The sequence below is a fragment of the Arachis ipaensis genome, chromosome B05, assembly GCF_000816755.2.
Source record: "Arachis ipaensis cultivar K30076 chromosome B05, Araip1.1, whole genome shotgun sequence".
Taxonomy (NCBI): domain Eukaryota; kingdom Viridiplantae; phylum Streptophyta; class Magnoliopsida; order Fabales; family Fabaceae; genus Arachis; species Arachis ipaensis.
The window spans coordinates 118,226,981-118,241,968 of record NC_029789.2 but is presented as its reverse complement, the minus strand read 5'-3'; the positions used below and the strand labels follow the sequence as shown (position 1 = coordinate 118,241,968).

At 35.7% G+C, this 14,988-nt stretch overlaps 1 protein-coding gene across 1 annotated transcript; it reads left to right on the top strand.

Moving 5' to 3' along the window:
- Positions 1,446-2,336, top strand: LOC107640940. The gene has a single exon (XM_016344446.1). It carries the CDS (start codon positions 1,446-1,448, stop codon positions 2,334-2,336), a length of 891 nt encoding a protein of 296 aa, XP_016199932.1.

Below are 14,988 nucleotides of genomic sequence, written 5' to 3'. Positions count from 1 at the left end.
TTGAAAAATAACCTAAAAACCCAAAATTACCCTTTTCTAACCCTAATTTCAATACTCCTCTCGCAAATTTTAACCTTCTCTTTATTCTTTTCATCAATTTTACCATCTCTTTTACCAACACCATCATCACCGCCACCGTTACCAACCGTCATCCTCATCTTCCTCCTTCTCCACTGTCACAACCATAAAATACAACAACTTCACTCTAATTTTTAATTTTACTTCTTATCATCACTTCTCCAATCCTAAATCCTATCAACACTCTATTACCGCCATTACCATCACCACCCTTCCTCCATCACTTTCAATACAATGTCAGAAGGAGAAGCACCTTTGGATACTAAAAATTGAAACTTTAGCAAGATTACTTTGGTGGGGTCGCATGTGAGTAACACAGTAATCTTGCACATGATGGTGGTGATTTGGGAGAGTGAAAAACTGTGGGCTTTGAAGAAAAGATGACGAAATCTGGCTTGATGGGGGTGTCAAAGAGAATGCGCTTGTGTGCTCTGAGAGCATTTTCATGGAAGAAACCGCACTTAGTGGTGAGGTAAGAGATAATAAAAGAGTGGTGGCCATCGAAATGGAGGTGGTTGAGAAGAGGAATGAGTGACAGCGTGTTTGTGATAGAAGAGGAGAAGAACGCAAGGCGTAGAGCAGATGAGCAGTTGCAAGAAGCAAAGGTTGCAAGAAGCAAAGAATCATCACTATCGTTGTTGTTTATGGCTGTGAAAAAAGAGAAAGGTGAGGTTGACGGTTAGTGGGGGTGGAGATGGCGGTGGTGTTGGTGAAGGAGGTGGTGAAATTTCTTAAAAGAATAAAGGAAGGGATGAGATTTGGAAAAAGGGGGTTGAGATTAGGGTCAAGAAAAGGGTAATTTGGGGTTTTAAAATAATTTTTTGGTATTTGAATAATTTTGTTATATGAAACTCATGTTTTATAAGTACAAATGATAATTCAAATGATAATTCCCTTTTTTTGTGGATAAATTTATCAATGTTTAAAATTTTTGTGAGTAGAAATGGTAGTTTACTCTTAAACTAATTAATAATTATTATTAGTTAGTTTCGATGGATTTTGTTAACAAATTTCCTAATGATAATAGTATACAAGAATAATTTAGGCCAGTCACTTGCTTTTAAGTGGATGATCAACAATAATTAGAGTGCTCTGTCAGGGTTTCTTAGTGCTCTGTTAGGGTTTCTTAACGGAGTTCCTACTGTCGTCAAGGCTACATTGTCAACGTCAATTAAATTTCAATACAAGTCTACGTAATCTGCATGGCTGAGACAACGAGGGATGAAGATCGGACCGAGGAAGACAACCGGAAAGGAGGTAGGAATGCGATTCTACTGGAAGAGGCAGACATATCAGAAGGTATTAACCCTTGCTCCAATAGTCTCTATGGCTGACTCTTTGCGTCCAAAACCTTCTCAATTGGAACCATGAGGAATACTTTAAAGGCTATATGGGGAAACCCAGAAGGATTTAGCGTGAGTGACAAATGGGATAATTCCTTCCAATTCTTTTTTAATAAAGAAGTGGATGTCTTGCGTATTGAACGTGGTTCTCCATGGCTATTCAAAGATTATGTGCTCCATGTCAAGAGATGGAAGGAAGATCAGAACTATGATGAAGAGATTATTTCCAATTTTCCAGTTTGGGTTCAATTTTGGGGTTTGCCAGAATCGTTTAAAACCCTCGAAGTTGGACGTAAATTGGGAGAGAAACTGGGCACAGTGTTGGAGGTAGGTAAATTTCAGATGCGAGGCAGAGAAACTAGGATTGCGAAGACCAAAATCAATATTGATGCTGCCAGGCAAGTGAGAGATCAGTTAATAGTGGCAGGACCTAATAAAAAAGAGGTAGAAGTGGCACTGCACTATGAGAGACTTGGAAAGTTCTGTACCTATTGCACAAAATTGGGACACGAGGTGAAAAACTGCCATGATCTGCTGAAGGACACAGAGAGTGATATGGTAAAAGAGGATGACATTGGCGAATGGGTTAAAACCAGCCAAGTGGGAATGCGAATCTACTCTGAAGGAGAAAGAACATTCAACAACTCAACTCAAAATCAGAATAAGGCCACTCAACGTAAGAAAAAACTGGTCTTAAACTGCTTATTGAAAGAATTTGCAGGGATGTCAATGCAAGAAGGGAAACAAAGTTTGAAATCACAAGACACTGGTAACAGGGCAGCACCTGAGTCACCTCAATCAGCCAATTCTAGAACAGAATGCATGGAGGTTATCATAGCTGGTCAGTCCAATACCAAGGAGGATGAAGGGCAGCTTATACAATTCGCTATTGGGCCTCACCACAGAGAAAGGTAGGAAGTGGAAAAGGTTAGCAAGACAAGGTGCTGCAGAGTCAGATACTAAAAGTGAACCCAAAAAAAGGTTGATGAGTGGTATAGCTGAAGGATCTACAAAGAAAGCAAGAACAGAGGATGAAAATGCAATTGAACAGATGGTGGAGGGTGCCAGCCTACAAATGGCACCCAAGGCGCCATGAGAACTATAGTTTGGAATTGTCGGGGTTTGGGGAGACCCCTGACAATTCACACCTTAAAAGGGATCTATAAATCCTACTCCCCCGATATTGTGTTTATAAGTGAAACAAAGAACCAATCTCGACAGGTGGAAGCAAAACTTCGGGTATGCGGCTACGAAAACTGGCATATTGTTAACCCGGCAGGAGTGGCAGGAGGACTTGTGCTAGCTTGGAAGGACAGCATCAGTGTTCAAATTATTAGCAGTGGAGAATTCTTTGTGGCAGCCGCAAACTCCCGGAAAGAAATTGAGGACCTTCAAGCTAAACTAGAGGAGTTGCGGGTGGCTGGAATCAATGGGGGAGAGGAGGTTACCAGTTTGGAGGAGAAGTTAGAGCTGGCATATTTGAAAGAAGAGAGCTATTGGCGAGAAAAATCTAGAGTCAAGTGGCTAAAAGAAGGAGATCAGAACACTAGATTCTTTCACTAGAAATTTCAATCAAGGATGCGAAGGAACAGAATTTGGAGATTAGTGGGGAGGGACAATGAGATTGTATCGAAACCTGAGGATATTGCAAAGGTAGCTGAAGACTACTTTTGTGATATTTTTACTTCTTCTTGTTCGGCTGATCCGAATCCATACTTAGAGGATTTGGAGTCTAAGGTTACAGCTTCCATGAACCGTAGGCTCCAAAGGCCAGTAACTATGGACGAGGTCAAAAGAGCTACATTTAGTGTTCATGCTCAGAGTGCTCCTAGTGATGACGGGTTTACAGCTAAATTTTTTTACTTTTTCTGAGATATAGTTGGAGGTGACGTTTTTAAGGCAGTGAGAAGTTTCTTTCACAGTGGCAGAATTCTAAAAAGCTTCAATCATACTCAAATTTGTTTGATTCCAAAGGTGCCAGATGCCAGTGACATGACTCAGGTACGACTGATCAGTTTGTCTTCAGTTACGTATAAAATTATTTCTAAAGTTATGGTGCATCGATTACAAGGTATTATGAATAAAATTATAAGCCCAAATTAGAGTGCGTTTCTCAAAGGTAGACTCATTTCAGATAATATTCTAATTACCCACGAATGTATGCACTATTTGAAAAATAAGAGAAGTGGGGCAGAGCATGAGATGGCTATTAAACTAGACATGAGTAAGGCTTATGATAGGGTTGAATGGCATTTTTTATGGTATATTATAGATAAGCTGGGCTTTGATGCTAAATGGATTAACTGGACTAAGGAATTGGTAACAACTATTTCTTACTCTGTTGTTGTGGAAGGTCAACCTTTTGGCTATTTTAGGCCAAATAGGGGCATCCGACAGGGTGACCCCCTATCTCCATATCTCTTTCTTTTTTGTGCAGAAGGGCTTTCCTTCTTGCTACACAAGGCAGAGCAAAACAGATTAATTCAAGGAGTTCAAGTTAATCGGAGATGCCAAACAGTTAATCACCTTTTGTTTGCTGATGATTCAATCTTTTTTTGCAAGAGCGCACCTAATACAAGCCAAAGTATTCTAGAATTGCTAGAGATCTATGAGGGTTTTAGTGGGTAAAAAGTCAATTTGAATAAGTCGGCTATCTTTTTCAGTCACAACACACCTAAGAACATAAGACTAGTAGTTGCTCAGACACTAAATATTGAACATATCGGAGCACAAGACAAATACCTGGGACTGTCCTCTATAGTTCAAAAATCAAAGAAAGCAACCTTTGGAGCTATCAAGGATAAAGTTCAGAAGAGGATTATGGGTTGGAAAAGAAGTCTATTGTCATCAGGTGGCAGGCACACGCTATTGAGAGCGGTGGGGGAGGCGATTCCTATTTATACACTCTCTTGTTTCAAGCTCCCGGACACGCTGTTGACTGAGATTCATAGCATGCTCTCGCAATTTTGGTGGGGTCAAAAAAGCGTAGAACGAAGAATGGTTTGGATTAAATGGGACACAATGACGAGACCGAAGAAAGATGGAGGGCTGGGGATCAAGGACCTAAGGGTGCAAAATTTGGCTTTATTGGGCAAGCAATGTTGGCGCCTAATGAAATACCCTAATTCTACTCTATCAAGAATGCTCAAAGCTAAATATTTCAGATATACAGATTTCCTACATGCAGAGATAGGAAGCGTACCGTCGTGGGGCTGGAGAAGTGTTCTTGAAGGGCACAAGGTGATCGAGAAAGGCTTGGTATGGAAAATAGGCTCTGGCACTAATGTTCGCATCTTCCATGACCCCTGGCTCCCACCACCAGTGCCCCTTAATGTCCCTCAAAATGCACTCACAATCCTGCCAAATTTGCAAGTGTATTACGTTAGTGCGTTACTAAATCCTGATAGAAGCTGGAATAGAAATCTGATTGAGTCAATTTTTTCAGTTGATATATGCAATAAAATTTTTTCAATCAAACCAACAGAGGAGGAGGATGAAGTTAATTGGTGCTGGACAAAATCTGGTATATATGAAGTTGGGTCAGGATACAAAATTGTTTATAGATTCTTTCATTCTCCTACTTCATTGAGGCCCCAGAACATATACAACAGAGTCTGGAATAGCATTTGGGAGTTGAAATTACCACATAAAATTAAGATTTTTCTATAAAAAAGTCTTCATGAAAAGCTTCCGGTGTTGCAACAAGTTCACAGCCGGTTCGCATCCACTCCTGCCACTTGTCCAAGATGCATATTGAAGGCTGAATCAATTTCTCATGCTTTGTTCCAATGCCCCCTGTCTTTAATAATATGGAGCCTAAGCTTAATAACCCATGACCTATGGATGAGAGAAGAAGAGACCTTTTTCAATTGGTGGCAACGAGTCTTATCTTGGGCAGCGGCTAAATTCGACGGTAGACAAAAGACCCTCTTCATAGCGGCGCTGTGTTGGAGCACTTGGAAAGTGAGAAATCGGTGTGTTTTTGAGAAGGTAATAAGCCCGACACCAGAGATAGTGAAAGAAGCCAGCAATTTAGTGCGTGAAGTCGTGAGCCATACCTGATAGATGCTGATAATTTTCTTTACTCTTACTTTACTCTTCTTTAAACTCTTAGTCTTTGAGTCATAGTTGGTGATAAATGGGAATACCCAATTCTTTTGTACTTTCTTATGGAAACACTTTTATTTTATATTAATAAAATAACATTTATCTTTGAAAAAAAAAGTGGATGATCAACAACAACAAAAAAATTGTTCGTTATAATTTGCTAGTAACACGCACACGTGCACACACACGTGAAAGTGGGTTGAGTTAATCAATAGAGGTTCGTGGCTTGATTTATTTTAGGTTTGACTCAGTTTAATTTGTTTTATTAAATAGATTAGATTTGAATTTTTTATAAAGCCTATTAATTAAAAAAGATAAGACTATAATTTAAAAAAAAGCCTACAAAATTTATTAGATTGATTCGTCAAAATATTTTATTTTTAAAAATAAATTATTTTTAGTTTAGACTTTTAATTATTTATGAATATTAAACGGAAAATAAAATTAAAAAAATTAATAGTCAATATTAGTTAAGATTGTAATTTTTTTGTTTAAAAAAAGTTTATAAATTGAAAATATAATTAACTATTAATATATAATAAATTATACTTTACAAATTATGAATTATAAAGTTTAGAATGCATTTAATATCAATTTAAAAATTTTAAGTTTACTACTTTGAATTATAATTCATGAAATAAGTTTTTTAAATAAACTCGTAAACTTGTCAGACTTTAAAAACAGGTTAGACTTGAACCTAAAAAATTCTATAAAAAAATAATAAGCTTAAACTTCAGTCATCTATTTATTTACAACATAAATTAGTCTCGCCAAAACTAAAATTCAACTTGACATTTCAACCTTATATATAAGTATGAGAAAAGTCGTTATCTTTATTATCAAAATTATAAAAATTTCTGTGACTTACAGCTCATTTCTTCCAAATCTTTGCCTCACGTCTCATTATTCTATGCAAAAAAAGTTATTTTTCTCTAAATTTAAAGCTTCATCCTCCTTCTCACTGTTTAATTTCTATTCCTTAGTCTTCTCTTTCTTCCGTTGCCTTGCTTGTGTCTTACTTCGCATTTAAAATATTAGAATTTAAAATTGATTAACCATGACTTATTCATAAAATTAATTTGAGATTTATATTTTAATATTTTGATAAAAAAATTTTGAGCAAATATAAGTTGTGGAATATTAATTTGTACATTATTTGTTTTTAGACTTTTTATACAAATAAATATATAAAAATATTATTTTTTTAAATACGCACAAAAAAAATTATTGTCAAAATATGCAAAGCCATTTTATTAGTAGCATCCGCTAAATAAAAATGCATGTCAATTCTTCCATAGTACCCGCAAAAATGGGTAATGGCACTACTAAAAATAAAGGGTTTAGTCACGGATTAGAAACGGTGACAATTATATTTTCGCAACAAATGAACATCTGTGGTTAAAGAGGGTGACACGTTTTTAATTAGCCATACTTTTTTTAATTAGCCATGCTTTTTATTCCGATAGCCACATTTTTAACAGCCGTCAAGACATTTTGTTAGCCACAACTTTGACACGTTTAGACACACTCTTTTCTGTGGCAAAATAAAAGGATACACAATGAAATAATTGTTTCTGCCACACTTTATCGTAATAAAATTGGCCAGGCCGGACTTTTTTACCATATTTTTTCTGTGGCTAACGATAAAAGTTAAATTAAAAAAATATCATAATAAAAATGCTCGTTAATATAAAATTACATCATATAATATTAAAAAATAATTACATTCCTATACGTATTATCCATAGTATAAAAATATGAAATTAACTAATACTTAGTATTGAAAAGTAAATATCCTAGATTAAATAAGTTTAATGTTAAAAAAAAATACCAAATGAAACTGTTACAAAATAAATATCAGACTTTACTAAAATAATATAGAAAACTAAAAGCCTGAAAGTACCAAGACAAAAAATGAATTTATCCTGCATTTCTTGTTACACAGACAACCCACATGCAAAAATATTTTAAGGTAAATAGCAAAAAAGACACATAACTTCAGCCACTGAATTATACACTCCATCGATACTCCAGTTGTTTTGTATGCTCCAATAAAATCTGCTAAGTAAGACAGAGATAAGAAATTAAGCTAAGAAATTAATAGGCCATGATTTGACTCCTTCGAGAATGATCAGAAAAATTAAGATGCAACACTTACTTCTCGAATATCATTTGCAACTGCTTTGCAACCTTCAGTTGTCAGTTGCATAACATTTTTCAAAATGTCAATTGATAGTTTAGAATCTATCTATAGCCAATAATAAAAGAAATAATGCATATTGGAATAACAAAAAAGAAAGGTCTAAAATTAATTTACATTGTTTACTAAAAAAAATATAAAAAATAAAATGATGCCATGAAAATTAATCTAAAGAAGTGTCATTTTATCCAATTTTAGCAGAATTTCAACCGTAACATACGACTTTCAGCACGGTCTTTTACATAGTTCAAATTTTTCTATATTCATACAAGTCTTAATAATTACAAAATCATAACACTAAATCAAAAGTTGAATAGTTTAAAAGAAAACACAAACTTAAATTTAGCCACTTAAAAAATCAAGTAAAATAGATGCATACCAAATAAATGAATTCTATTAAGCTATCCAGCACTACATGAAGTTACAAGATCATGCGTGGGGATCTATCATCGGCAAAAGCCAAACTTGCAGCATTGATACATGCAGATCAGTTCCTATATAAGAGTATTGGGGAAAAGAGTTGGTGAATGATCAAAAAAGTACTCTTTTAAATACAAAAAAGTAGCCAATAGTAAAAAATTAACAACTTACATCACTAGCAAGAGCACCTATCTTTTTTTACTTTATCCTTGAACTAAATGTTCTCTTAGTTTCAGATAAATAATTCAGTAAGCAAACTGTTAATTCCCTTGATTAGAGAGAGATCCAACAAAAAAAAAAGTAAACATACAAAAGGGATAGTGGCTGCGGCTTCTAAGAAAGTTTGGGGGCTAGGGTTCTTTACTTTCTAGAGAGAATAATCGAACAAAAATAAAAAAAAATTGGAGGTTACATTGTAATTTGTTTGGCCGCCCAAGTAATCAGCTACGGAGACCATATTAGAGTTGCAAAAAATTATTTTTTTATGAGACGTATTTTAAATAAGCACAATATGTGGCTCACTTCAAAAATAGTTAAAATGCTTGCTTGAAAAGGAAAGAAGGGGTTGTGTTTGCTTGAAAAGGGAAGAAGGGGTTGATATGCAAAATCGTAACATCGGAGTATAATGGATTAAAAGCAAAGGACACATCCAAAATACACATAAATATATTACTTCCAATTATTAGACTCACATGAATTTAATTAAGGATGAGTAATTAAATTAGTTATTATTCCAATTAATTATACTTAGTAAATTCTACTTTCTGAAATTAGTTAGACCTATTTTGTTAAAGATAAACATATACTCTTTTTGTACTCTTTTGATATTTTTTTTATAATTTTAATATTAATTCTCAATTAAATTATTTTATTCCATCACCAGTCTCTAAATTAATGCATATTGAAATTAGGCACTGAAACTGCATTTGGCCAGAAAGAACACTGGCAAAAAATATAACAACTAAAAAATATAAATAGTGAAATTATAAATATATGATTTGGTCTCTTTGGTTGCATTACAATATAATTTTTATACAAGTAATAAACAACACAATTACACTAATAAACAACGGTTAAATCAAGAAGAAAAAATTAACAAAATCAGTACATTACCAGTATTAAGGAAAAAAATAAAATTCAGAAATATTAACAACCTCTAAAATTAAACAATTAGCATACCTTATTAATTTTTCAATGGCAGCACTAACACTAAGAAGGAAGGAAAAGAAATCAAGGATAAGGAAAATTGAAAAAATCTGCATAAATTAAATTTACTTTAGATTAGGGTTTAAATTTAAGAAAAGTATAAACTGCATAAAAAATATTTGAAAAGGGACGAAGAAAAACACCAAATTAAGTGTATTGGAAGTAAAAATCGTTTGATTTCACTACAGTGATAATTGTATTTGTGGTAATTGAGAGAACTCATCTCAAGTTGGTCACGAACAAACAAAATTCTTGAAAAATTCCGCAAAATTTACCCACGAAAATGCAAGACGTTGCAAGTGATTACCATGGTCATAGAAATTTTCACTGTTTTTCATTCGTGGATATTTTACCGTTGATAACTTCCATATTTCTGGTAGTGTGGACAGCTCTGACGCATGCAAAATAGAGCGCATGTGAAATGGAGCTGTTGGCCATTTCTCATCTGGTCCACGCGAAATGGAATATTTTTCGTGACTTAAATAAACTAAATAAAATAAGGAAAAAAAAAACAAAGAAATTGCTTAAATAGAGGGACATTTCCGTTTAAGACTCTACTCTTAAACTTCCTCCAAGGAGAAGGAAGCTCTACATGATGAAGTTGCAATCTCATCGCCATTATTGTCATGGTGTCTGCCATCGTGTTTGCATTTCTCAATCAAACGAAAGTCAACACGCCAATTCCAATGTATGATATCTCTTATTTTAAACACCAACGGATCAATAAACCCAAAACCATCTTGGTGATTAGTAACAAGATTAAATGCTTCCACATAATCCGTCTCACAAATAACATCTCGTTGACCCATATCTCAAGCTAAGAGATATCCTCTCCAAATAACAAACAATTTCCTTTGAAGAATACTATTACTCCCAATCATTCCCAAACACCCCCTTTGCCAACTCCCATTACAATCTCTAATAACGCAAGCAAAACCAATACTATTACCTGAATTAGGATAACTTGCATTACAATTAATCTTGAAAGTACCAATGGATGGTGGATTCCAAAAACTATTTAGAATAGAGGGAAGGGACATACGTTGTAATTTAAAAATATTCCTAAGTTCTGTTTCTGAAGCTAATGCGAGACAAATCACTTTTTTCGGAGGTCAAGTCTCATGAGGATTAAAGATGTCATTATTCCTTACTCACCATATCTACCAAAGTCCCCAAAAGAATCTGAACGGATGCTCTCTGCTATGATACAATAACCAGTTCTTCAAATCTAGAGAATGATAAGAAATATCCAACCCATGCCATACAAGCTGAGCTTTTGGACAATCCCGAATACGATGTAAAACCGATTCCTGGATAAAAAAACATCTTGGGTACCTATCCGATGACGACATCCCTCTTTTGAAGTGAAAACTTACAGTAGGAAGAGCCTCCTTAAGACACAGCTAAGCCAAAAATTTGTGCTTTTTCGGAACAAACTGGCGCCAAAGCCAAAGCCGATTCTCCCGCTCCTCCCAACCAAATAGCTGCTTACACAACCATAAGTAACCATTGCGTGAGTCATAGACTTTGGCAGCAGACCCAGACCAATACCAACCCACTTCCGGACCTACTTGCACATCTGAATTGTAAAAAAGAATATTACCTTTCAAATTTTGAGATAAAGAAAAATAAAAAGTATCTAAATGCCACCTACCAACCGACCAGATATCCTGTATCTGGAGGTTCGAATTAGAAATGTGAACATAATCCATCTCATTAGATAATTTTCCTTCTCTCCTCCAGCTAGAAACCAAAAATTCTGGTTCAAATCTCCAATACACCAAGCAAACCCATCCTTCAACACTTCCCAAGCCTTGCAAAGACTCCTCCAAACGGGAGAGCCCTTGTTCTTAGGACAACCAAAACAGTCATATAGAGATGATCGGTATTAGCATCTAACAATTGGACCCATAACTTGTTTGACTGTTGGAAAAAAGTCCAAACTAACTTCTCAAGAAGAGCAATATTCACACAAAAATGATCTCTAATTCTCAAACCTCTATCTTTTTTTTGGAATAACCAGTACCTTCCAACTATCAAGGTTCAATCCTCTTCCGTCAACTTGTCCTTTCCAAAGAAAATTCTTCATCATATACTCTAATTTACTAATGATTTATTTGAAAAAAATAGAGACCTGCATCTGGTATATGGGAATAGTGGCTGCAACGGAATTAACCTAGCAGAGTCTACTAGCCTGATTGAGTAAATTCCTTTTGCAGCTTGCTAGTCTACCCTGAATCTTATCTAGGACACCATTGAAAGCTGAATGGGTCACCCTAGAATGGCTAAGGGTAACCACAAGATACTTGCCCAAGTCCTGGAAAAATCTTATAGAGGACACCCCAGTAAAAACCTCTTTCCTTGTTGCAGAGACATTCTTAGAGCAAAGTACTTTAGACTTCTCCACATTAATCTTCATCCCAGATGCTTTGCAAAAAGTCTCTAAAATAAACATTACATTTTGCACTTGTCTCTTTGTAGTTTTATAGAATAAAAGTAAGTCATTCGCAAACATTAAGTGGGATATTCTTGGTCCCCCTCTAGAAATAGCAACTGGCTCCCACAAGCTCAAATCAACCTGATGACTAATAAAGCATGCCAATATCTCCATACACAACACAAAAAGATAGGGTGACATATGGGGTCTCCTTGTCTAAGATCCCGGCTAGGAGTAAAGCCATTCAGACGATTCTCTTTCCAAAGAATAGATAAGGAGGAAGCAGTGACACAATTCATAAACAAATTAATTGTAGGATTGGGAAAACTAAAGTTCTTAAGGATATGGGCTAAAAACCTCCAGTTAATTCTGTCATAAGCTTTCTCCAGATCAATCTTAAAGGCCAGTGTGCCTTTCTTTGATTTAGTCTTCTTTATAAAGTAGAAAACCTCTTGAACAATAATGATGTTGTCAGAAGTTCCTCGTCCCGAAATAAATCCTTCTTGAAGTGGGACAACAATCTCCGTAAGATGAAGACGGAGCCTATTAACAAGGACCTTCGTGATGATCTTGTAAACTATATTGCAGAGACTAATTGGCTTGAAATATTTCATAGATACCAGCGATTCAACCTTTCGAATAAGAACCAGTAAAGTTTCCATTATTGTTGGATCAAGAGCAACATTGGAGAAAGCCTGCTTAATCATCTTCCAAACATCAAGACCAATGATCTCCCAATATTACTTGAAGAAGAAAGCTTGAAACCCATCAGGACCCGGGCTTTAAAAGAGTTCATGTGAAAAATAGCTGTTCTGACTTCCTCCATAGTAAATGGTACCGTAAGATCATTGCAAGTTTCCTTATTCAGAGAAGAAAGACGCACATCACCAAGGCAACCCAAATCAATATCATCCAAACGATAGAATAAGCTTTTGTAGAAAGACTCTGCTTCTCGACTCAGAACCTCCGGACCAGTTTTCCACACTTCATCCTTGAGAAAAAGGCCATGAATCTCATTATGCTTCTTTCGCACAAGAGTTTGAACATGAAAGAATCTTGTATTCCTATCCTCGAACCTTACCCATTGCTCTCTGGAGTTTTGGAACCATAGGAGCTCTTCTTGCACTAGAGTATTATTATTATTATCATCAAGCAATTGTTGTTCTTTCTGACGCAAATAAATTTTATCCACCACTCCCAAACGCTTCTGTAAATAATTAATCTACTGCTCTAATTCACATTTTTTAACAAAAATATTACCAAACACCTTCGAATTAAACTCTAATGAATTCTTCTGCACTTCTGAAAGCTTGCCATGAATCCCTCTATTACCAGACCACCATGACTGATTCACTTATACCCAGGATGAGTAGCCCAAGCAGCAACAAATCAAAAAGGTCAATTCTCTTTAGGCTGAGAATGACCTTTACAACGCACTAGAATAGGGGCAATGATCATACTGAAGTCTATTTAAAACTTCTGCATAAGCCTCTGGAAAGATAGATAACCAACCACTATTTATATAGACTCGGTCAAGCTTTTTTGCCACGTCAACATAAATTTTCACCCTCCAGTACCAAGAAAACTGTCTTCCAATAGTCTTCAGATCAAACAAACTACTATCCTCGAATGAAGTAGCAAACCTGTCTGCCCTTTGATGAGAAAATTGATAGCTCTTAAATTCATGAGAAAATATGACTTCATTAAAATCACCAAGAGCTATCTAAGGTCCTTGAAAAACCATGGACTGTGCAACAAGATAACCCCAAAGGAGAATTCTTTTATTAAATTGAGGGCTACCTGATGAGCGGATATTTTATACGCTTTTTGGGGTTAATTTCATATAGTTTTTAGGATATTCTAGTTAGTTTTTAGCTTATTTCCATTAGTTTTTAGGAAAAATTCATATTTCTGGACTTTACTATGAGTTGTGTGTTTTTCTGTAATTTCAGGTATTTTTCTGGCTGAAATTGAGGGAGCTGAGCAAAAATCTGATTCAGGCTGAAAAAGGACTGCTGATGCTGTTAGATTCTGACCTCCTTGCACTCAAAGTGGATTTTCTGGAGCTACAGAACTCGAAATGGTGTGCTTCTAATTGCGTTGGAAAGTAGACATCCAGGGCTTTTCAGCAATATATAATAGTCCATACATTGCTCAAGGATAGACGACGTAAACTGGCGTTCAACGCCAGTTCTCTGCCCAATTCTGGCGTCCAGCGCCAGAAAAGGATTAAAAGTTGGAGTTCAACGCCAGAAATGGATCCAAACCTGGTGTAGAACACCCAAAATGGCTTTATGCACGTGAATTTCTTAAGTCTCAGCCCCAGCACACACCAAGTGGGCCCCAGAAGTGGATCTCTATACCATCGTAGTGACAGACGCAAAAGGATAGTAAATCCTATTCCGGTACGATTGAGAACTTGCAGATGATTAGCCGTGCGGTGACAGCGCACCCGGACCATTTTCACTGGAAGGATGGATGGTAGCCATTGACAACGGTGATCCACCAACATACAGCTTGCCATAGGAGGATGTGCATGCATGAATCAGAAGACAGAGGAAAGCAGAGATTCAGAACGCAAAGCATCTCCAAAACTCCAACATATTCTCCATTACTGCACAACAAGTAACCTTTAATCCATGCTCTCTTGTTTATTCGCAATTCAACTGATAAATATAATTGACTTCCTGACTATGAATTACAAGATAACCATAGATTGCTTCAAACTAACAATCTCCGTGGGATTCGACCCTTACTCACGTAAGGTATTACTTGGACGACCCAGTGCACTTGCTGGTTAGTGGTACGAGTTGTGAAAAGTGTGATTCACAATTCGTGCACCAAGTTTTTGGCGCCGTTGCTGGGAATTGTTCGTGTTTGGACAACTAACGGTTTATTTTGTTGCTTAGATTAGGAAAAATTTCTCTTTTTGTTTAGAGTCTCGTATTATTGTCGTGCTAAAACTTTAGAATCCTTATTTTCTTGTTAAAATCTTTTTCAAAAATAATTTTTCTTTTAAATCCTGTGCCAAATTTTAAGTTTGGTGTTTTCTTGTTGATTTCTCTGTGTTTTTCGAAAATTTTAGTTTGGTTTTCTAAAAATTTTAAGTTTGGTGTTCTTCCTTCGTGTTCTTGTGTTCTTGTGAATCTTGAAAGTGTTCTTGAGTTTTCCTTGTGTCTTGATCTTAAAATTTTAAC

What these genes read in the sequence shown, in the direction of transcription:
- LOC107640940 (XM_016344446.1), top strand. Translation starts at nt 1,446, where the DNA reads ATGAGGAATACTTTAAAGGCTATATGGGGAAACCCAGAAGGATTTAGC.